Source organism: Nothoprocta perdicaria, unplaced genomic scaffold, assembly GCF_003342845.1.
Source record: "Nothoprocta perdicaria isolate Ctin4 unplaced genomic scaffold, notPer1 scaffold_25, whole genome shotgun sequence".
Taxonomy (NCBI): Eukaryota; Metazoa; Chordata; class Aves; order Tinamiformes; family Tinamidae; genus Nothoprocta; species Nothoprocta perdicaria.
In genome coordinates, this window is record NW_020455477.1 from 1289614 (window position 1) to 1312596 (window position 22983).

At 42.1% G+C, this 22983-nt stretch overlaps 1 protein-coding gene and 1 long non-coding RNA gene across 3 annotated transcripts in view; one reads left to right on the forward strand and one right to left on the reverse strand.

Annotated features, from left to right (window-relative positions):
* SLC25A36 (solute carrier family 25 member 36) overlaps positions 1-13616 on the reverse strand; it is a 28598-nt gene extending 14982 nt beyond the window's left edge. Inside the window, exons 1-3 of the mRNA XM_026040046.1 lie at positions 13568-13616; positions 5233-5403; positions 1449-1526 (exon numbers count right to left, since the gene is read on the reverse strand). Coding sequence (XP_025895831.1) covers positions 1449-1526; positions 5233-5403; positions 13568-13608 — 290 coding nt within the window. The 5' untranslated portion in view covers positions 13609-13616. The remainder of the gene's footprint in view (positions 1-1448; positions 1527-5232; positions 5404-13567) is intronic.
* Positions 13617-13838: 222 nt separating this feature from the next.
* On the forward strand, positions 13839-21217 carry LOC112947933. Of its 2 annotated transcripts, none has more exons than XR_003249506.1 (3): positions 13839-14028; positions 15777-15867; positions 20962-21217. It is a non-coding gene; the product is annotated as an uncharacterized LOC112947933 (long non-coding RNA). The 2 variants fall into 2 exon arrangements; XR_003249507.1 differs by lacking the exon at positions 13839-14028 and adding an exon at positions 14093-14165.
* The last annotated feature ends 1766 nt before the right edge of the window (positions 21218-22983 follow it).

Genomic DNA, 22983 nt, shown 5'->3' on the forward strand with positions numbered 1-22983 from the left:
CCAGCAGGGCACAGCACGAGCTTGGCAGCCACCCTGCAGGGCTCCTRTCAGGACACACGCACAGCTTTTCTGAAGTGAATGCGTGATCTATTTTAAATGTGTCAAACAGATGCACACAAAACCATATTTCACATTAAAAAGTCCTTTARAGACTCAAAAGAAGTTATGTTAGAGCATTGGCACAGAGTGCTCAGAGGGAACTCCCTCTATCATATTTCTCTTTAAAATGCTGCTTTTTATCTCAAGACAGCTAACTGCTTGATAGCCAAATAAGACTGATTCCATTGTGAATTAAGAATATCAGTGAAACTAGTCAGAATTTCAGCTTAAAAGCCAAAGGAAAGTTAAGCAGCAAAAGACAACTACAGGGATCAAGAAACAGATGGCAGAATTTTCTTCRGCTGCCTCTTAACAGTGATGTTAAATTAGTGACCAGAAGTTACCTCCAAAACATCTAATTCCTTAGAATGTCTATTCTAAAGACCAAGTTTTGAACAATGCTTTTGTGCTGAATCATGTTGAAGGTCTACAGATGTTTTCTTCATGTCAGATTTGTATACAAGACAATCAGTACTATATAGAAAGTCTAATTTAATCAATGTTTTTCAGAAGAGTAAAGCTTTAAATCAGAAAGCTTAAAATAAAATAAAATAAAATAAAATGAAAGTAAGGCACTGAAATAAAGGGCAGAATAGTTACTCTGAGGAATCTATTCTCCCTCCACAAGAACACTTAAACAGAAAAAATTACTACAAAATTGGGACAAAATATATCATAGCCTCATCTATGAAAAATAGTTGCACTAGCTTGATACGGTTTTGGTTGTATAGGGAGAGCAGCAGTGCCACTGCCAGCAAGCCCAGATCTCTGTGCTGGGCCGCTCCATACCCTGGGCTGCCCCACTACCCTTTGAGTCCAGCCCAGGGCTGGATTTGCTTTATCTGTGACACCTGTAGATGCCTCACTGTACCTGTACTTCTTTGGCATTTCAAACCAGCCTTCCTAGTGCAGATGGTCAGCAGCCTGTGCTGCAGCAGAATTCAGGAAATGGTGTTTTGAGGCTATATTTGTGCAATTGCTCCCCTATAGGAGGATCACACCAAGGCTGTCCTTGTATTTTCAAAGGCACAAGCTTATTARCACATGCAATTTTTCATCTTGTTTGTCTCTAACCAGGCAAGGCTGCATTGCTTACAGTGTGCAAATTCCTGGTATTAGCCATTTCAGAGCCAGCAGGCAGGGGGATGTAGATGGGATCTGCAGAGTACACGAGCAGCTCTATTTGTTTCTCAGATATCAAAATTACCCTGGAAACAGAGACTACTCACTACTACGCACTTACACTGTGGGTGCAATAACTCATTGAAATAAACACTCAGGCTCTTGAATAACATCAGGCAACCATCATTTCTGAGTTATTTCACTTCCGACCATCTGTTTGTATTTACCTGGAAGGAGCAACACCAACCAAATTAGGACCCAGCCCTCTAAAGAGGGAACGGGGACCTTCCTTTTGCAAGATCATCCTAGAATGCAAAAAAGGACAGTGCTTTAACATTCACATCAAAATTAAGCAGTATGACAAATTCAGCATTTTAAGTTTTACTCTCTGTATACATARAAGTTAATAACTGACAATGCAGAGCTGACCACAAAAGCACAAACAACTTCCTAGAGGCTGTACAGAATAAAATCTAACTACATTATTGCTTGATAAGCTGCACAGATTCAGGAATTAAAGGTCAAAGTAAAGCCTATGCTCTAAGTATGGACTTTCCTCAAGAATCAGGAACAAGGTTATCTGCCCCCAGAGAGTTAAGGAAAACGCCCGTTCAACAGGGAGGCCTTGGGCCTCCTCATGCACACAGGCTCTGGGCAAAGCAGCTTGGGCCTCACSGAGAAGCGACTCCACCCCTGCAAAAACCACTTTGTCAGAATAAAGCCCTAACATCTCGTGCAACCGAGTCCACTATAAACGTAACTATGGAAAGAATCTTCCTGGCACAGGAGGGTATCGCTTTATTTAAACACAGACAGATGCAAGCAGTGAATTAGTATTTCAGTCAGGCATTGCTAATGCGTTTGAAATACTGTTCTATTAACTATGATTTTTAAAAAAGATGAAGCTGTGTATCAGTATATAGCAAAATGTCTTGGTATAACTTCCACTAGAAACAGACATTAACAGATATCCTCTGTCCAACAACTTAGATGCTAATCAGCTATAGTATAAAATAAATAGGATGTGGGAGAAAAGAAAGGACCTTCTGCATCGCTATCATTGCAAGCTGCTAAATAGACTCAATTTCAAGTAATCCTTTACTCCTCCACTGGATGTTGCAATACAGAAACCATTGATTTTGAAACACTATGCAATAAAGCTATCTGAAAAAAATATTTGTTTAAGAGACACACAGGTTAAGGACAATTACCTAATAACACAAGCTTTAATGATGTGTAAATGGCTGCGTGGATTGAATATACTCTCAGAACAGCTGAAAAYTATTTATAGCCCCGAAGGAGATTCCAAATCTATTCTGATTTTCAATGCCTGAAAGTATCTATTTCACCACAGTTCTGCTGCCAAGCCAAACGTTAAAGATATTTGCTTGTAAGCCCCATAAAACACTGGTTCTTTGCAGCTATTTTGACATGAAACAGTCACCATCACTGGTCAGAACCAAGAACACAGATCAGGTCCAGCAACCCCCCTGGCTTCGTGTCCATAACAATTAGACAGATTTTACTTTGTGGGTAGAGTTGGTTCCCAGCAATAACTGGAGGATAGAACACATATGTGAAAAGTCACTTGGAAACTCCAATATTTAGTTTAAGCTTATGCTGAAAATATTCTAAAACTTACTGAAGGATATATTCCAAAAGTCTTAGATCCCATACGGTTCTGCATGTTTCCACTGCCACATTACAGTAAATCTGAACCAAATCAGTATAAGCAGGGAGCTATATAGCTTGAAACAGTATGTTGACATAACCAATACAGCAGCCTTCACCACTGTTGGTGTTCTTAAATCAGGAACAGAGCTCCTGCATATAGGACTTACATTTTAAATAGGCTTTCCACACACCAACTATGAAAAGGCAAGTGTTTCCCCTTTTGATCGGGAAAAGGTAAATTGGCTTTGGGCACAGTCAGAAGTGAAAAAAGACCTGTAATTTTATAGCTTAAGTTCTGAGTTTTAGGCACCCCAGCAAGTTTTGAAACACTTACCTCCCAAGCAACTGGGTTTAAGAGTGAGAATAATTTTATATAATAYTTGGAGTCAAAATTTGCATTCGTACTCAGGTCAGGCTTTCGTGGCRAAACACACATCTTAGGCTCAGTTTAGGATTAATTCAGAGGAAGGACAGATCAGTTTAAGTCATTTAACAATACAGAAGAAAACAGCGTTTGTCAACTAAGTCATTTGGCAAAAGTAATGAAGAGATGACCACACAGCATCAGTGTAGAATCACCTTTGCCACTTTGGTGATTTGGACAGCAATCTCATCAGGAAATACCAGAAGATCCACAAGAGARTTCTGGCAAAAACTCTGGCAGAACTCCATGTCTTTATTTTGMAACTCCTACCAGTGAGTGTTGCTGAAAGCCCTACTTATAAAAAAGGGCTTTTTTTGCCCTAAGACATCTTGTCAGAGAATGGCAAGTAGAGTCCTGGGCCAGACAAAAGCRATTTCTATTGCATATAATCTGCTCTGCAAATTTTATCAGGTATAATATAAAGAAAACCCAAAAAGCTTTAAAACGTACCCACACAAATAAGTAGTCATTTCTCTGGATAATCATATTTTTCTCTCCTTTCGTTTCAAAAGGTATTTAAAAAAAGAAATTCTTCCATAAAGCAGAAAAGCTTCTCCAGGAATTGTTGTAGGAAATCTAGATTACGGGTAGAGTTTTCTGCAAAAGTTAGCCATTCTACTAAACTAATTAAGAAAGGCATAAATTTTTCCTTCTGAAATATAAATATTGCTGGTATAGAAACACCTTTATATTAATGTGCCCACACACAACAAAACTGCCTTAACATGACTAGTGTCACAATTAAGTGTTGCAGATGTAGACACATAGAATAGGCACATGCACAGAAGGCAAGAACAGCATCAGGTCTGTTTTCTCCCACTCCTCTAAGATTAGACTTGTAAGAGCAACCAGAGAAGCCAGTCAAGTTCTTGACAATGGACAGACAGGACTATAGTCCTGGCAGTTACTGTTACTCTTCTGTATTCACAGACACAAGGCAGAAGAACATCAGTCTACCCTGAAAATAAAACAACTCTTTGCATTGAAATGCAAATCCTAAGCATCTGCAGAGTTTGCTGAAAGAGGTAAATGGCAAGTCCGTGGTTGGAAAGGCAGCACAAATGTTCCATGTGGCCCTAAGTGACCTGCCTGTGTCACATGGGGAAGTCTACTGCTAGGTCAGACAGATTTCCATTATTCAAGACCTCTGATTTAAGTTTAGCAAGGGCAGATATGGCAGGCAGCAGCAATACGAAACACCCAGCAGATCATTTAGGAATAAAGAGACTCCAGTTCCATTGCCAGAGGCTCCAGTCATCTCTTCTGGCCCTTCTGAGTGTTTCCTGACACAAGATGCTTTTGCAGTCACCTCTGTTGACACTCAGTCAGGCCAAGAGTGAGTCTGCAGGAGTTAAATCAACTTCTAACGTCATTTGCCCAAGTATCTCTGCTTTTAGACTCTAAATATGGTGAGCTCACCCCTGAACACTTTGGAGCAGCACCACTCCCTGGTGTGAGAAAACCAGGTGTGAGAAAACTACTAAACCTTGACACCTGCAATCCAGACAAGTGCAAGTGGAAGTGAGGGCATGATGGAGTGACAGGAGATGCAGTTTGATTTCTGTTAAACCTGGCAACAATAGCAGCCCTACCCTTTTAGGTAGTGATCAAAATATACCCCATACTTACAACAGGATAACAAGCAATCTGACACTTGTGTTGTACAACTTTCAGTACGTGTTCAGGGACATATTCTGCAGCCATCAAGTCTACAGGTTAAGTATCCTCTGGTTAATTCCAGGTCCTTCAAGCATGAAGGACATGTGGAAGACCAGAATACACAATTTAATTACAGTTTCTAAGGGAAAGTATGGAAAGTCACATCATTAACATCATGGAGAGAGTCTGACCCTCTCATATTCATTTTGCTTAAACCTTCCCCCTCATTCCCCAGCGAGCAGTGTGCGACTTACTTCAAACAATGGAGAGGTCCAGGAGAAACTCTAGTTACTCGGTTGACGGTAGCACCGCTCACAGTGTTGAGATGGACTTCAGAGATGTAGAGAGTCACAGAGGAGGACTGCAGCCTTGTTTTCACAACTTCTAGCGGACATGTCAGAATTGCACCAACAGTACCTCCACATCTGCAAAGGGGAAAAATGCCACATTCTAAACTGCTAAGAAATTTATTATTAGAGTATTATTAAAATTATTATTCATTGTCAAATGGTAAAAGGTGAAGCAGCAACTGGTGCAGGCATGACAATGCAGGAGTTACTGTTCTCAAATCAAAGCCATTAAGGCAGTCTTTGCTAATGCCATAAGAGTGAAAATTTAAACAGATAACATTTCCCAATGTAGCAAAGATGCCCAAACTTCAGTACATGATGTTCAAATCAGTTCTGAAAGATTGCTTARTATCTCAAATATTTAACTCCTTATGGTAAAATTTAACTTCTTTTGAATGCTTAGTGTGCGCCTGACCACAAGGGAGATGTCAACATTCCTTATCAATAAGMCAGATTCATGCGCATATCAAGCCTCAGGAAGCTGGTAAAAACCACAGTGAGTCAAAACAATTTAATAAAACACTCATGAAGACATCTTGAGCTATTTTCAAAATTCTATTTTGGGCACAGAGCCACTATGAACATACTGATTCTCTGAGTATTTCCCGGTCTCTGCCCATTACAGGAAGACCCGGCTACAAATACAGAACCCTGGAGCTGAGTCCAGGCAGACAAGGGACCTTTCTGAGGGGCCACCCGGGTGACCTGCACGTTTTGCTCCCCTCTGCCTCTCRTTTCTGCAGGAAAGCAGAGCCCAGTTCTTGCTGCCAATACAGCTGCTCGCAGCCAGCTGGCAGAGAGCACTGCCAGGACAGGCTGCCTTGAGCAGCTTTGCTCTGAGGGTTGCTCAGGTGCTCGTCCATAACCTATTTACTAATAATCTGCACTGCTATCTGCTTGAGTGTGATCATGAAAGGCCTGAGGGAAAAACATCAAATCTGCTAGTGTAAATGCTGACRTTAGCCCCAGATTTTCTTCAATCTTACCATTACCTTCCTCAAGCTTTCCTTGAGTCTTTGTCAAAACCAGAAGATTCTTTTTTCTCCTGGCCAAATATCTTTATTTAAATTGGTCCTTCCTCTCCCCTCGCAGCCGCCACCTTCTCCTCTGAAGAGTTAATCTAGGCCATTCACTAACACTATTAACCACACACTCTGAAATCCACTAACAACTGCACAAACACAATCCCTACTAAATTCAAAGGGTCCTCATTCACTTCTCTGAAGCAACAGAGCTTGCRTTTGATCTCAACAATCACAGAAAAATAATTAGCAGCTATTTTGTTGAAATAGAAAAGTCTCAAACCCCCAAAACTTGAAAAAAGTTGTCAGATCTGATCAATAATACTTTTCCCCCTTAAGTAGAATCTTCCAGAAGGCAAAGAGAGTTCAACGTATGTACAGGAAATAACAGCTAGACAGCTAGACTCAAGGACAGTCCTACAGACTTTCAGATATAAATAACTTTTAAAGTCTGACATTAATTCTTTTCCAATACAGAAAGAAAATATCAAACACAACAGCAGTTGTCAGCAGTGCTGTATCCTAGAAAGCAACTAATCTGTGTTTGAATGAACTCTGCTTATAGGACCAAACAGCTGCAGCAAAAGACGATCCTAGACTGTGATCAGGCTCCATTTGAACCCGTGACCTACAGGCATCTCATGAGTAAGTCCCCCAGACCTACTTATGTCTGGGGGCTCCTGGCCCACTCCTAAATCCAGAGTACAGGCTCTTCTCATTTATTTTTCATGATTAAAAATTGGAAAAATTTAGTATAGGAAAGGGAAAAAATACACATGCAGTGCTACACTCCGTTTCAGAGTAGCYTTTTAGAGTAGCATGTTAAAGAGCTAATAATAAGCAATTCGTTTGCCTATTTCTTTAATAGAATTAAAGCTATAGAAAGTTTTAAAAATAAAGAGTTGCAGTTAAACAGATATTAATATTCTGTTCAGCCAGCACTGGAAGCCAAAGAAGCCCCTTACAAGTTAGAGCATCCTAAGTTGTTTAGACTATCCCAAGCTAGAAGAGATCAAGTAGCACGTGGCCCATGGAGAGCCCAGGCCTCAGGACTGAACAGGGGACCTCCGGACACTGAAGGGCTTCAGACAGCAAGGACTGTCTTTCATACATGTAACCTGCAGGTCAAGAGCAGCCCAGTCTGCACAGTAACATGCATGTCCAGGAAGCAATGCAAGAAGGTGGTCTTGGCACTTATTTTCCTCCTTGCAACCCCTCTGCTTCTGATCGTCCCATGCTTCCCCTAACATCTTCCAGGATTCAATTTCAGGGAGGGATTCAATTTCAGGGAGAAATCTCTTCTTTCGAAACAGAAGATCTCACCCACTCAGGCCTCAAGTTCCAAAGACAGAGAATACCTTTCAAATTCAAAGGGCAMGTGGTAAATCCCCTAGTGATGGGAAACGAGATCTTGCTTAGGTAGTCCAAGACTGACGTGTGAACTGAGGCACCAAGTGCCTCATAATCCAGAAACAGCACTGATAACATAATTCACTTGACCTTCACATATATACTGCAATACCAGACAAAAAAGTCAGTTCATCCTATAATAGAGACTGTCAGTACACAGTTTGGAGAGTTACTGAATTATTTCTGTTTACCTGCAGTCTGTGCAAATAACACCACTCTTATTTGAGCTTCACGTCAGCTCTCCTGCCAGCAGTATCACTGACAGTCTAKTTGCTTAGAAATAGACATATATTTCCTGCCTTGCTTAACAGAGGACTACTACTAAAAATATCATGGAATAAACAGTCACTTCTGTGTTAGAAATCCTGAAATACCATTATTGCACAAGCACTAGTTGCAGTTTAGTAAAAAYATATTATTTTTAAAAATTTTAGCAGACCACCAGTACCATAACTGCTTTCCTCTTCCTACACATGGGTTTGGGGTCTTTTTAAATTTGTGGCTTAACGCAAACTAGAAGGCATTACAATGTAGGAAAAAACATGCTTTAAACTGTTTTTAAAAAGATTTTTCTCCTGAGATTCTGTGGGTTGATGAGAAACTTCTACCTAAAAATTGTTCAGGCTTCAGCATCTCCAACCACAGGCTAAGCCATACTGATTGTGACTTGCAAAGACACCAGCRTGCGATTTTCCTCCAGGATTCATACAGGATAGTGAGTAAACAGCTACACTCATGCTGACAAAGCATAAACTGGGAGCAAAGCAGGGCAGACCTGGGGGCACTCCTGTCAAGAGATGATTAGTAGACAAGAGTTATCTGGGAATTGCAGATAGGACCAGGAGCCAGGCCACAGCACCGGCTGCCCAGGCTAGGCCAGGCCTCCTGACACAGCCACAGATCCTGCCCTCCATTCCAGACCTAGCTCCGTCCCTTCCCAAAAGCATTTAAGTACATTCAGGAGAAACGTTTGACTTAAAAATGCCACTTTCCAACCTCACCTATCTCAGCCCAAGAGCTGAGTCTCATAGCAGCATGTCCTAAGTTTGATATATGCCTTTATTGATGTCTATCATAAGGCTTTCCAGCTTTGCCAAGTGCTTTTARGAAACAAAAAAACCCACACCCTTAACTTCTAATCTTAGAATTAAGAATCTAAGAATAAATTAGAAACACCTGATCCTACAACAGGCTGGAAGACAGACAACCACAAACAAATCCACAAAAACAAGGAGGATGGGAAAGATTAAGGATCACCACTACCCACTCAATTAGGCACATCAAAGCATTAAGCCTGCAAATTAAAGCACACAAGTGGACACAAGTACTGAGGTACTCAAGGAAGCAGGTGGAGACACATACACCAGCCAGCAGGACCGAGGCAAACTTGCAACAGACCAACAGCAAAACTAAGAGCAGTTGTCCCCTGTCGACACAAGGCCTYGTGAACAGGAGACGAGGAGGGCAGCGATTCAGGCCCCTTCTGAATGGCAGTGCACTCCAGAGAGCAGCAATGCAAAGAAAGGCACATGGTTTGACCTCTAGCATGCACAACTCATCCATCACCTCACCTGAGGAAGGGAGACAAGCCTGGATGCATTTGTTTTAAACTTGCACTTCAGCACAGATACTCTCAGCATGGGGAGCTGTTTCTGCCCCCAAATACACCTATATTATTCATGAGGCTACTCAARAAAAGAGATATAAATATGCTTCAAAACTCAGTCCTGTTTGGCATTCAAATCTCAGGCTCGACTTCCAGAGATGCCTGCACAAGAAACCTACTTTTATATTAGCAAATTGAGGATACCTGTTAAGGAATCACTGGCCTTGTCTAGGCTTGTTAAACACCCTCCACAGCACAGGAAAGCCCTGCAGCAAGAGCAGACWGCTCCAGGGGGGATGAGGGCTTCAGCAGGGCAGCCACTGGATGGTCTACAGCTGCTCCTAAAGCAAATTAACCTTCCTCATTCCAACAGCTGACCTAGATGGGCAAATCCTCCAGGGCAAAAGCAGCCAGTTTTAACACACAGAGAGATGAGGCTACATACCACTAGCCTGAGATTCACCTTTCACAATTTCTGCAGCCACGGCCTCCAAGCCTTGTCACAGATAACCTCTGGCCCTCTTATCTCRCTTCTTCTTTCATCCAGGTATTTTCCCTGTTTCATTCCTGTAGGAAAGCAAAAGCTCCATGCAAACACAGGTGAGAACAGGGAGCTCAAAGCTCTCCAAAGTAAGGAGCCAACACGAGTCACTTGCAAACACTCCTAATCCCCACAGGTTTAGATCCTTTTAATTGATAGTATCCTCCTTGGATACAATTTAACCTCTTAAGCTGGTGCAGCTGCCAGAAATCAGCAAGAAGGCACTTCATTAATGCAAAACTTGTAGCTTTTTCTTGTTACTGTATTTTACACTTGTATATTACACACTCTAGTTGTAACATGATGGCTATGGGCACTGGCATCTAGAAAAGCAATAAATCCCTTATAATTAACTCATTAGTCTTTTTTGGTGAAGCTTAAAAAGTGCAAGTACTGTGTTATCATTCTTGACCTCAAGGTACTAATCAAACTTGGTATTTTTAGTTAACAGTGTAAAAATAAAGTTCCTCTGCTGCTGASATAAGGGCCTACAAGTGTAAATAGAAAAACACCACAAGGGGAACAAGCACCACTGCTTTCCATTATCCAAAGCAAACACTAGAAAATGCTAACATGTAAATTATACTTCCTATGAGAAACAAGCATACAAATGCTTACAGTATGACATTTTTTATTAAGTACAGGCAGCTGAAAGCATCATTCATCCAGATGRAAATATGATAAATGCACCAGTTTCACAATTCTTAAAATACCAACAGCTATTTCTGCATAACTTGCRATTCAGTCACTTCATGGCGCAAACCCAAAGCCTCTCAGTGCTTTAAACAAACCCTGCATTTCTCCTGGAGGAGCATCCAAACAGCTAAATAACCTAGAGTTGGCGCAGGAAGGTGGTGACCCTCTCCTACAGTTTGCAAGGGGAAGGACTGGTCTGGAGGGCATCCCTGGGTTATGCCAGAAGTGGAATTCCAGGGAGGTGAGAGTCCAAGTGCCTGAATTACTCAATTGCAACCCRAGTGACTATTTTCTAAGAAGTAGTTAAAAAAAAAAAAAAAAACACCAACCACTGCCTATACTTTCATCTCATTTTCTTAAAAATCCAAAATATAAACCTAAGGGCCTTTCACTGCTGTTTCACATACAGTAACATTGTCTCTCTCTGAAGAAAAATGATGTTTTAAACATGTTTTCTCAATATTGACCATCTCAGACACAACACAAGTTCACAAACCTCTCAGGCAAAGCGCTACTGAGGTTATAGATAGAAAACTAAGACCGTTTTATAGTCATAGCAAAGCAATGAAAACTCCTCCCTATACTGACTCACATTAAAATAAAGAACTTCTGCAAGAGACAGGGGAAGCCAAGAGAATTAGATGAAACTGAAACCATTCAAGACAAAAGAAACTGCTACCTTCAAAAGGACCCAGAGGAATCCTCCTTGAAAAGGCCCCAAATGGTCCTAATCTTTTTGCTGAGGAGAGCAAGCCCAGCCAACTTCCCTGCTTGGAAAGAAGTTTGTGTTATACAGACATAATGTCAAAGATTTCTAGAGATTAAAAGCAAATCATGAAGACTTGGAAGTGCCTTTGATAGCCAACACCCTGTTTTTCCATTAGATATTCCAATTGTGACTGCAAGAAGTTAGGTCACATGCTGCACAAGGAAGATAATCTTTGCTGTACAGGAAAACATAAGAAAAAAACTAGTGGAAACATCTTAAAGAGTTTACCAAACAGAAAACTAAATGCACTATAAGTTTACATACTAAGATAAAGTGTACTTATGTTTCAATAATGAGACTTTTTAATGCAAGGCAGAATGCCCCATAGATTCCTCTTCCTGGTTTAGAAGAGGAGCACCTGAGTTCATCCTACCAACRTGCTGCCTACAACACCAACAGCTGCGATGTGACTAGCAGATAGGACAACAGAAGACATACGAAAATCCTTTAACAATTTCATTCTAAGGGAAAAGAGGCATTTCTGGGGAAAAAAAAAATCAGCTTCACCTCTCTGTGATCTTCTTCAGAATTTAGGATTACAGATGTCCAGGTAGTTCCTGCCCCAACAAGGGCAGGATACTAGAGGTCAGTCAATGGTGCTCTGCAGTGCCTGCAGGGTCTGTGCAGAGATCCTTACACACAGGAACCTCATGGCCAAGCCTGGGCTAAGCAGTTACATGGGTATCACACACAGGAACTGAACGGCAGGTACAAAACTATCAGCTACRGTGCTCCTGGTATGATCCACATAGTCACCCCTCAGTACAACGTTGTACAGGTTGGTCTGAAAAGCTAAGCTTAAGTCTCTTGAGGTAACAAAGCAGCTACTGTGTAGAACTCTAAATGCTTAGAAATCCTGCTACTTACAACTGATTTTCCACGTGGAATCTTGGAGTTATTCACATTGCTTTTTATTATCCATAATTTTTTATTTTGCTAATCCATCATCTTTTTTTTCCCTACAAACACRATGCCTTTCCCATACTATTTCTTCCACATGTGAGCATGACTGCTGTTACATTTATATATAGAACCTCATTATATAGAAAATCACGTAAAATCATATATTAAACCACATATCTAGAAGGCACATTTTGGTGAGGAAGGCAGAGCTGCATGCAAATGACCATAACAGGTCACCTGTGCATTAGCTAATATATCAGCTACTCCAACAAAACTACTTAGCAGAGCTTTGTTTTCTAGAAAAATCTGGACTACTTACTTCAAAGCAATACTCATGCTAAAACTCTCAAGTTATTGCAAAATAAGTTCCAAATTACTTCTTTTCATGCTTAGAAAGAGCATTTCTGTCATAAAACACTGGGGGTAACCCCAGCTACATGAAACTTCTCCAGAAGGAAGAATTAAGRACTGAGGTCAGACACTACAAGAGGGTGGGTGGACGGAGCCAACTGTGCAGATTCTATGGAGGATCCAACAAAACCTTGAGTAAAGGAGCGGAGCTTCCCCCTTCAGGGTTTTGGGGAAGGTCCTCAAGCGAAGCCTTGCACCAGCAGAAGCCACAACGTGACCCTGAGGGACTTCCCTGCTGCTGACCCTGACCGAAGGGGGCCCCGGGTGACCGAAGGGGCCCCCGGGCCCTCCCCACAGCCGGCCGGGGGCTGGCACCCCAGCACAGCCACCCGTGCCCGCCGTGGGGACACGGCTGCGAGCGGGACCCCCTCCCCGCTGCCACGCACGGCCCCCCCAGCACTTTAACGTCCCGTTGCGGGGCCGCCAAGGCCAAGCGCGGCAGTAAGGCCGCGTTCCGCGTCTTCTTTCCTGGAGCTTTAGGAGACGGGAAATTTGAGGAAGCGCTCGGCCGCTGCCCTCCCCGGCCCACGGGCGGGAGGGAGCAGCGGGGCCGCCCGCGGCGGCGCTCGGCCGGGAGGCGCCAGGAGCCGCTCGGGGCCGCCCGGGCCCCGCTCGCGCTGCGCACCGGCGCCCGGAGCCGCAGCTTCACCCTGCCGACGGCAGCGGCGCCCAGGCTCGCCGGGACCGCGACCGGCTTGACTCGGCTCCTCCGCCGCGCACCGCGCCCAGGCTCGGGCATCTGCTCAGCCCAACCCGAGCGGCGGCGGCGCAGGCCGCGGCTCCCCCCGGAGCCTGCCCGGCCCCGCCGCCGCTCCCCTTCCTCCGTGTCCGGGGGAAGCCGTTGGGCCCCGGCGGGAGGAGARGCGGCCCGCGGCACTTACCCGCCGGCGAAGAGGTGCACGAGGGTGTCGCGCTGGCTCATCCTCGGCGCGGGGGAGCGAGGGCCGCGGGCGCCGCCGCCCCGCGCGCTGGAGGCCGCCGCTGCCGCCGAGCTCCGCAGCGCAGCGCCGCGCGCGCCTTCCTGTGGCGAGCAGGGTAGCACCTCATGAATATGCATGTATAAATAGAGCGCGCCATTGGCTGCGCGGCGTGTGACGCAAGCGCCGGCGCGCTTAAAGCCACGTGACTGGCGCACGGGGGCCGTTGGTGCGGACGGTTAGACACAGCAGTGGCTTCGTGAGGGCAGTTGGACCTCGGGGTCTTATTGAGAGGGGAAACGCCTGTCAAAGGGGCCCCTCTACCCAATTATTTTTATAAAGGTGATTTCCTTTGTTCTCAAGTCGCTGCGGCTGTCTGAGAGCACAGTGTTTTTGAAGACTGACTCCTTGGAAGTCTTTCCCAAGTGAGTATGGTGAGCCCTTGRGTGCCCTGTGTCCTGGCACGAGGGAGCCCAGGAAAGGCCCAGGGGGAGCTTTTGGCATCACCTATGAAGTTCTGGTGCTCTTTGCTGGTGTCAAGTGTTCAGAAGCTGAAATCAATGTAAGCATCTGATTAGTAGCAGCTGGCCAGGCCACTACAAACTCCTACCCCAAGCTAATGAGCTGCTTATTTCAGCTGTAGGGGAGCACTCTTGAAGCTGTGTGTTAATAAGCAGTGTGGTTTCTGAAGTGGTCCTTTCTTGGGAGGCAAAACCCCCTGTGTGTTGATAATGAGGTGAAAATAAGCTAGAGAAATAAAGTGAGGCTTTGTGAGGTGGTGGGCCTTGAGGAAACTTGGAGAAAGCAACATTTGAGATGTGGAGGTGCCAGGATAAAAGGGGCTGTGGGAGAATGAAAGGCAAAAGAAAGTGGGTGGTGGATTTGCAGGTGGTGTTTTGTGTTGCTGTTCTACCTGCTGTGTAGTTGAAATGAATGAAATGGAGATATTTCAAAACAAATTGTTCCCAAACAGCAAGACAGGCATGGCTTTCAGAAACTAGTAGTATAAATACCAAGACAGTGTTCTTCTGGATGTGCTGAACTTCAGTCTTAAAAAGTAAGAGGGATTATGTACTGCTTCCTATGAGCTGTCCTTCAAGGAATGAGTATTTAAGTATATTTAGACTCCTCCTAGATAGTTATATTAAGCACTGCATGAAAGAAGTTAGGCTTCTAAAAATTACATTGCTTTTCAATTCTGAACTACAGTGTTGATTTAYGGTTGCAATGACTCCTTACTCTCTAATTTTGTAGTATCTATATTCACACATTACACTTGTTTAGAAGTATACAGAGTATGAAGAACACTTGAGAAMAAAATTGTGCATGTGAAATGCAGATTTTATGTAGCTATGGTTTTGTTTACTCAAAAATATTCTATAAACAGGCATTTGCTCTTTTGCCAAGGTTAACTTTAATAAAACAATTGAAAACATTTTCCCTTATGCTTCTGAGTAAGACTTTCTTAATKTTTTAAGATTTCTATGCTAAGCATTAAGTCATTAGATCCATCATTTATGGAAAGACTGAATGAGTTGTTAAACAGCCAGCATTAATTAATATGTTGGGCTGCAGAGCAGCGTTTGACCTAACATTTATTAATGACACCAAGAAATTGAACTACCTTGTTACAGCTAATCACAACTTGACAGAAAGGTTAAACTTAGATGTAAAGAAAGCCTTTGAGAAGTGAGTGGATGGGTTGCTTCAGTACATAGTACATTAAATCAAGGCAGGGCTTCTTATTTTTCCCCTTAAATGTCATTTTCCTACCATTTCCACGGGCTGTAAATGGGAGGTTTTGTCTGACTCGTGTGCCTCTGACCTGAGTGATAAACCCCAGCAAGGTAGCTGACTAGGCAGAGATGAGCTTTGTTGCTAGGAGTTGGACATATTTTTAGTTGCAGATCTGGAATTGTAGCAAGACTGTTATAAGGAATGGTTTTTGGCTCATGAAATGTACTGGTTCTGGAAATGAATAAAGTATGTAGTATTTGTTTCATTTCTCAGAATCCAAAGAAAATGAAGTGGAAAGCTTTTTCTAGAGAAAGTAGAGGCCCCCCAACTATTGTCTTCTACACCTTTTCCAATGAGCAGTACAGACATATTTGTGATTATTTTTAATATTCTTCTGTCAAACTTTGCTTTTTTTAACTCCATTTCTCCATTACAGAGGCAGAATGAGACAAGTCAGATTTTTAATGAGAATCCAGGATGTATCACTGAAGGATTTACAAGTAACTTTCTGACCAAGGCAGGCTCTGGTAAGMAAGCCTCTTTGTACTTTATATAGGGTTTTGGTTTTTTTCTGAGGATGGAGCAGTCTTTGAGGACATGCATGTTATTTGTAGGTCTGTTGCCTCTTAGCGTATTTATTTGTAGTTTGCAGGATACCAAATACCTTTGGAAATATCCAGAAGGTATAGCAGAAGAGGGCAGGCAAGGCAGGGAACTAGGAAAAGAAGAGAAAGAGAGGAGCAGCTTATCTGTTAAAGAGGCAGCAATCTGAAAATGAGTGACAGGAGGATGATATACTTAAGAGTGAGAAAGAAAAGAAAGCAGGGTGTTTTAGGCAGAAGGGAGAGTAAGCACAGGATCTGTCACACCATTACGAAGAGTTGTGTTTTAGAGGTACCGTAAACCAAACATGTTGAAAATTGGGTTCTAGAGATCTCCAGGACTTGCAAGAGAGACAAAGAAAGAGACGAAGTAAAGTAGTTTACTCTCTTGTACCTGGTCCTGGAGAGGTGCAGGAGAAATGATGCAGAATACAGACTGTCAGTTTTCAAGAAAGGTGTATTCAGACTGAATCAGGTGCAAAGAGCCACACAGTTTATCTGGAAAATGGATGGTTTATCATACCAGATAACAGAACACTTAAAAGGTTTGGTTTGTTTAGCTTGGGTAAATAAAAGTCAGTTCGTGAYTGTTGTCTGTAAACATATAAAGAGAATAAAATACAGGAAACAGAAAAGTAAAATATTACTTAAGCAAGAGGTCAGTGTTAGCAGAGTGRCCGGAGATCATGAGTAAATTCATGTTGAGGATAAGAGGTGAAACTTAGGAACAGTCTTTCCACTTGCACTGTTGAAATGAAACTTGATAAGTGTAACAGAATCTGTGGTGTGTTTTTGTACAGCATCTGGGGTCTAGAATGGAAGACTAAAGTACCACGTGCCCCCATTTTCAGATGAGTTTCTCAAAGTGTGAACAGATGGGTAGGTTACCCTGTCAAGACATCCCCTTTGAAATGTGGATAGTACATTGTGCAATTCTAGTTTAGTSCATTTCAAAAGCATGGACTTCTGACCCTCACTTGCCCTGAGATAGGTAGATAAACTAAATATCTGGTGGAGGAAATARTTTCCCTGATGTGAAAATTTTTAAGGATTTTAGAAATTTTTTCACTCCTGAATAGTTTGAAACAGAATTCCTTTACAGTTTTATAGAAGGAACAGACCATTTTAGAGTAAGTGCACAGTTCTGCRCAGTTGGAATGAGCAAAGCCATGGAATTTTAAACTGTTTAAATCCCCTCTTATAGTAATTGCACCTCACTGCTATATTTACCAAAAGAGGCTAGGTGGAAATGGAGAAAAGGGATAAAAGCAGGATGTGACTGTCTCAGCAGGTGTGCAGGACTTTAGGGTTTAATAYGAGCAGCCTGATTTGGACAACTGGTCAAATCCAGACATCTTACTGAGTATGAAGAATATAGAAGTGCTTTGAGGCCAACAGCAGCCACCTTGCCCCTCTCACATGATAAATGTGGCTTAATAATTAATTTCCATCTGGACATGATTCTTCTCTAGCTTGTCTATGCCTGGGCAAGGAATTTGCAGACTCAGGTGCACATTAGGAAGATAAGCTTCATTACTCCTAATGAACTGATCGTGGCAGTATAAGAAGGCCTGAGTTGTTTGAAGGGAAAGTGTACTTGAAGATGTGTTGTTTAAGTTGTTGGTGCCTGGCTGTAAGGTAGCCTTGTCCCCTGGGTTGTCTMATTAATGTTATGCATATGACAGAAACCTCACTTAGAACCTCCATTCTGAGAGGTAATAACTGTAACTAAAATGGAAATTGCTGATGGTGGCATATTAGGTTAGTGACTGCTACGAGTGCAGGATGTTGAGCWTTGTACATAGGTTATTTATCCTAATGTCCTAATGAGCCAAATTGAGATTTTAATTTAAATGTATGAAGTTTTTCCTTCAGGAAGGAAATGCCTTTATAATGTTCCAAATTCTCTTCATTTCAGAAATGGAAAAAAAATCCAAGTTTGTACGTATTTTTTACAAGGGTGACTGGTTATCGGATTGCAGTTGATTTCTTTTTTTTCTCCCTTCAGAGAACATGTGGGAGTAGTTTCCTCTGACTAGGAAAAGGCACTTCTAAAAATAGAGAGAGATGCTAGCTTGAAAGATATTTAACAACRCATAAAAAAAGAAGCTTGCAAGTTTTTTCAAGACTTTATGGAGTACTTATTTACTTGACTTGTTTTGACAGCTTTACAAGGTTATTATGAGCAATTAAAGGTAGCCCTGGGACATGACAGCAGATCAAACRGATGAGATCCCCTTCTGTTCTGGAGGTGCTATGGAACATGCAAGCTCATGTGTGTGCTGCAGATATGTTGAAGCCCCAGTTATGAGTTTCCAATCTTTCTTCCTTTCCTGAAGCTCTCAACTCCTTTCCTGTGCAGCACAAACTTCTTTAACCTGTTCTGTAATCAACCATAATCCATTGGAATTGGTTATCTTCCCTTACTGCTTTCAGTATACTCAAGAAAAACTTGTGCACTTTTTTTGTAAGTTCAAATGGTCAAACTCACATAAGTGGATTCATATCTTGCTGTAACTCTCTTGGCCTTGATGGAATTACAGCTTGGATGAATTTGCCCTTATCAGTCCTGCGGAAATGCTGTGGTTTTTGTGGTGTGGTAGGATATGGTAGAGATAGTTTTGACAAATCATCTTTAAACTATGGCCGTTGGATTTAGGCTGGTAAAAACTMTAGTGGTAAAGACTATATTCACATTTTTATCTCTGACTTAAAAGAATGAAGATTTTTCACTGATTCTTGATTTCATGATAAAACGGGTATATAAACCTGTATTTCTTCTCCTGTAAAGTTACAGAAATTATGTGGAATCCAGCATAATCAGTGACCTACATTTCAAAAACCCTATTTTCAATCATTCTGAGATTTTAATCTCTAATTTTCATCTCTAGTTTTAAACAGTCTTTTAAACCACATTCTTAGAATTTCTGACTAAGAATATACTTTATTCTTTCCCACAATGTTTTTTAGTTATATTTCAATCTTATCTTAATTTTAGTCAGGCATGTGAGCAAACCAGCAATCTATATTATATGCTGACAAAGCCAAGTCTATGACTTTGTAATATGCTTGTGCTTGAGATATCTCCATGAACAGTTCAAGCATTGCTAAACTGAAAACTATAGTACAGAAGTGACTTTGTTTCCCATTTTCCTYCCTCTGAAGTTCTGACTGTAGAGGAATGGAAGTTTGATTCCTTGTCTATTATTGTGCCTTAAAAAGTTGTTCTGAGATAATTTGGTCACATGAAGTGGGACATGGTAGAAAGCTTGCTCTTCACCTTTTATCTTATCTCCTGTATCTATTAGGGTAGATATTTTGATCTTTTTTTAATATGGAACTGTTAGTATAAATCAAACTTTAATTACTAATAAGCAGTTTCATTGCAAAGGAGGCAAGAGACAGCCTCATTGTTAATAACATTTGGGGTATAATTAAGGGAGTGGGTGAAAGGAGCCTTTCTATTGCCACTTATTCTTTCCCACCTCTAAAGAAAACAATCGGGAAGAAAAGGCTAAAAGCCTGATGGATCCGGAATGCATTTGCTGGAGTTCTCAGCACTAAATCCTAGAAGAGAGATATGGATGTGCCTGAGGCTAATGGCCCTCAGGATGAGGCAGAATGCTGCAATACTCATGATATTAGAATTTTAAAAGCAGATATTGCTGCAGCACAAGCCTGATATTAAAGGTGCTGTTCTCCCCACGGCTCAGCTGCTCTGAGGTGCAGTTCTGCTGCYGTTCTTGTGATGGTGCTGGCCAGACCTGCAGGGCTGGATGATGACCTGCCCAGGTCGCAGCACGGTCACTCTGGAGGACAGCGAGGCACCAGGCACATGTCACCTAACTCTGTCAGGACCCTGCCTTTTCCAATGGATCCTTATGGCCCTGATCAGTGTCACCTGCAGCCTCCACCAACACCCACCCACCTGTGATCAGTGAGTTGCATTCAACCCTTTGCTCCTGCTCCCCTTGGCTTAGGGAAGGCCCTGCGGTTGCAGCTCCCTGTCCTGTCCTTCAAGGATAGCAGCACTGTGAGTCTGTCATTGACTTCTCTGGTGTCAGAAGGGAGGTAMTCAAATAGCAAGAGACATTAATCTGGATGTTGGGGTTGTCCTCCAAGGTGGATGTAGCCTGCTCTGATACGTAAAGGCAGATGGAGAGAGGGAAGGCATACAACTTTGTTAAAGTAACTACTAAGCTTATAAATCTTGCATTTTCTGGATGGTGGTGATCTCATTTGAATGGTTTTGTCCTCCAGGATGGTTTGGTTTGCTATGGAAGTTCCTTTTCAGTCTTAGTCTAGTCCTGGAAAGATAGTAGCAGGCATAGAATAACTTGAGCAATAATTTTCTGCAGTTCTATGTTTAAGTGGTGTGTTCCTCACATGTGTCTAAATCACACTTGTGTATGTCTCAAATGAGCACCAAGATGTCTGCAGGATGCAATTAGGCAGAAGTCAGTGTAAAAAGAAGGAAAAAAAAAAGTGGTCAAAGGACATTGATATTTCACAAGATCAGATAAGCACATCTCCTGTCTGTAATTTCTGAGAACTTTAGGAGTTTGGATTTGGGCTACAATCCAACAGGGGCATGACTTAATTGACTTTAATGATCTTTGGTCATCATAGATTTGGACTATACTGAGGGGCTTCTCAAATTCACACTGGCTTTAATCAGTTAAGAGTTCAGTGTTGGCTAATCTTCAACTAAAATCAATACATCAACCTGCCCAGGGAGAGATTAGGAGAGTCAGAAACATGTACTGTGATGTTTGCTTTTTTAGTCTTTCTGAGAGGTCAGATAATGGAGACATCAATTAAAAGCAGAGTAAACATCAGGGTTCTTCCAGTGCAATAGCCTTTCCCTTTCTTAAATAGTAGCATGTGTGTGGCTTTAGAGCAAGCTGCCAGGCTCTTAATTGTGTTTATATTCAATATATCACTGACATGGTCTGTGATAACTTMAGCGTTCAACCTTGTTAAATAGTAAGCAGAGAATATTTTGATTTTGTTTTTCAGACACATTGACTTTCCAGTGCCTGTGCCAATTGTCAGCAAGACCTGGATGATCAGAATTAATGTTCATTGGATATGCAGATGTGTGTACRAAGACTTCAGTTCACTTGGAATAAAACTGAGCAATCCTCAAACAACATGACACTTGCAGTTCTTTGGACTCTACATGGGACCAAAAGCTGCTAAATGTCTTTCTCAGAAGTGTTATTTTTTTTCTGCAGGAGAAAATAATATTAAACCATGGACTTTTCTTTTAGCAGAACTGTTTCCTGTGAAGATTTTTTTTTCACTTCTGTGTATTCCAGCAGATTACTGGTAAATATCRTGGTTTCATATTCCTCATGTAGTTTTGCAGGGAGAGGGAGTATTTTGTTTTGCCTCACCTCATTTTATAGACTCCAAACAAKGAGGCCTCCAAGTGCTGTCACTGAGGCTGTTTACCAGGTGAAGTATGTGCTGAATCAGAACCTCTGGTCAGGAGGGAGGTGGCCTGGCAGTGTGTGTGCCCACTAGCCTAGGAAGTGTGGTTGGTGATTCCAGCTGTGCAGGCCTTTAGCATCTGAGACTGTGGCACAGATGGAGCCACATGTTTGCAYACCCAAGAGGGAGGTTTGCGGGTTTGTGTACAGAGCTACAGTCACAAACAAGGCTGAGGGAGTGCTGCCAAAGGCTCTTCTCACACAGGTGTCTGCTAGATTCACTTCAGATATATGGCTAGTTGATTGCTTTATCGTTATTTTTCTGATTATAGTAAATAAGTTTTCTTTGCAGTGAAGTCTATAGAGCAGTAAATGCTAAAGCAATACTGAGGGGTAGTTCCAGTCGACAGTGAATCTAGTCATACTATCTATCTTGTGCAAGTGGTCTCTATTTCCCCAACTGGGAAAGGGGGCTGTGCCCCTTTCCTTCTCCTCAAAAACCAGTGCTACCTTGCCACTGACTTTTAGAAAAATGTAATGCGAAGAGTCCTTTTTTCTTTTATCTGTTGAGCTGAGCATTCCACCCCAAGGCGGTTTCTGTTGGACAAGCCTCTGTGTGTGCTTCTTGCTTTCCTTCTGTGAAAGCTTCTTTCTCTTATAGAAACTGTAAAGTAGGAAACAGAAAAGCTGTTTCAAGACAGATTGTAGTGGTTGCCACAACTGTTTTATATAATTTATCACAAGTTGTAAATGTCAAAAAACAGAATGTGATACATGGGCTTGACATTATGCAAGGAATCCAAACAGTTAACATTACAATTTTTGGCAAAAAGAATAGCAAAACAAGTTATCAAATCATGTACAGGAGAAAAATGATAATTTTTAAGAGCTTCTAAATTTAACAAGAAAAAAAGTTGAGAAGTGGGACAGACAAGCCTGGACCGGACACTTTCCTCCTTCCCTGGCATTTGCTCTCAAATGGAACAATCTGGCCTCCAAAAAGGGGTTCAGTGCTGAGTGCTTCCATGACCTAACATGAAACTGGAGCTGTTAGACTTGACAACAGCTCCTTTCCTCACATTTGGCTTGATAAGCAAAATCCTTTTCACTTTCAAAGATATTTTTCAGCTTACCTGGCCCTTTGGACTCCGCACCCTGCTTGTTCACATGATGTTCTCACATTCCTCCTCGAAGACAGAAATGCAAGTTCCTGCTKCTAGGGAGTGGAAACTTACTGATTGTGCAGAGATTGGCAGCAGCTTCCAGCTCCAGCAGCTCTTCCAGCAGAAGCAGAGACATGGGCTGCATTTTTGTAAGTGCTAGGCCAATAAAAACCTTCCCGTTTCCATCCTGATGTTTCTTACCTTGCTGTCTGTCCTTTCCTCCATGCTGAAGCCAAGCCTGGAAAGCAAGAAGGCTCCTTGTTCCTGTGTCTGCTCAGTGATAACAGGCAAATTCTATTTAGAGTGAATAAAATCAAGATTTATTATAAATATTTCTTTTAGAGCTCTGAATGTGGAGCTCTGTGGCAAGAGTGCAGTTTACATTTCATATCTGGCATGTACATTCACATTAATGTTTTATCTCAGAAGATGGAACTGTTTCT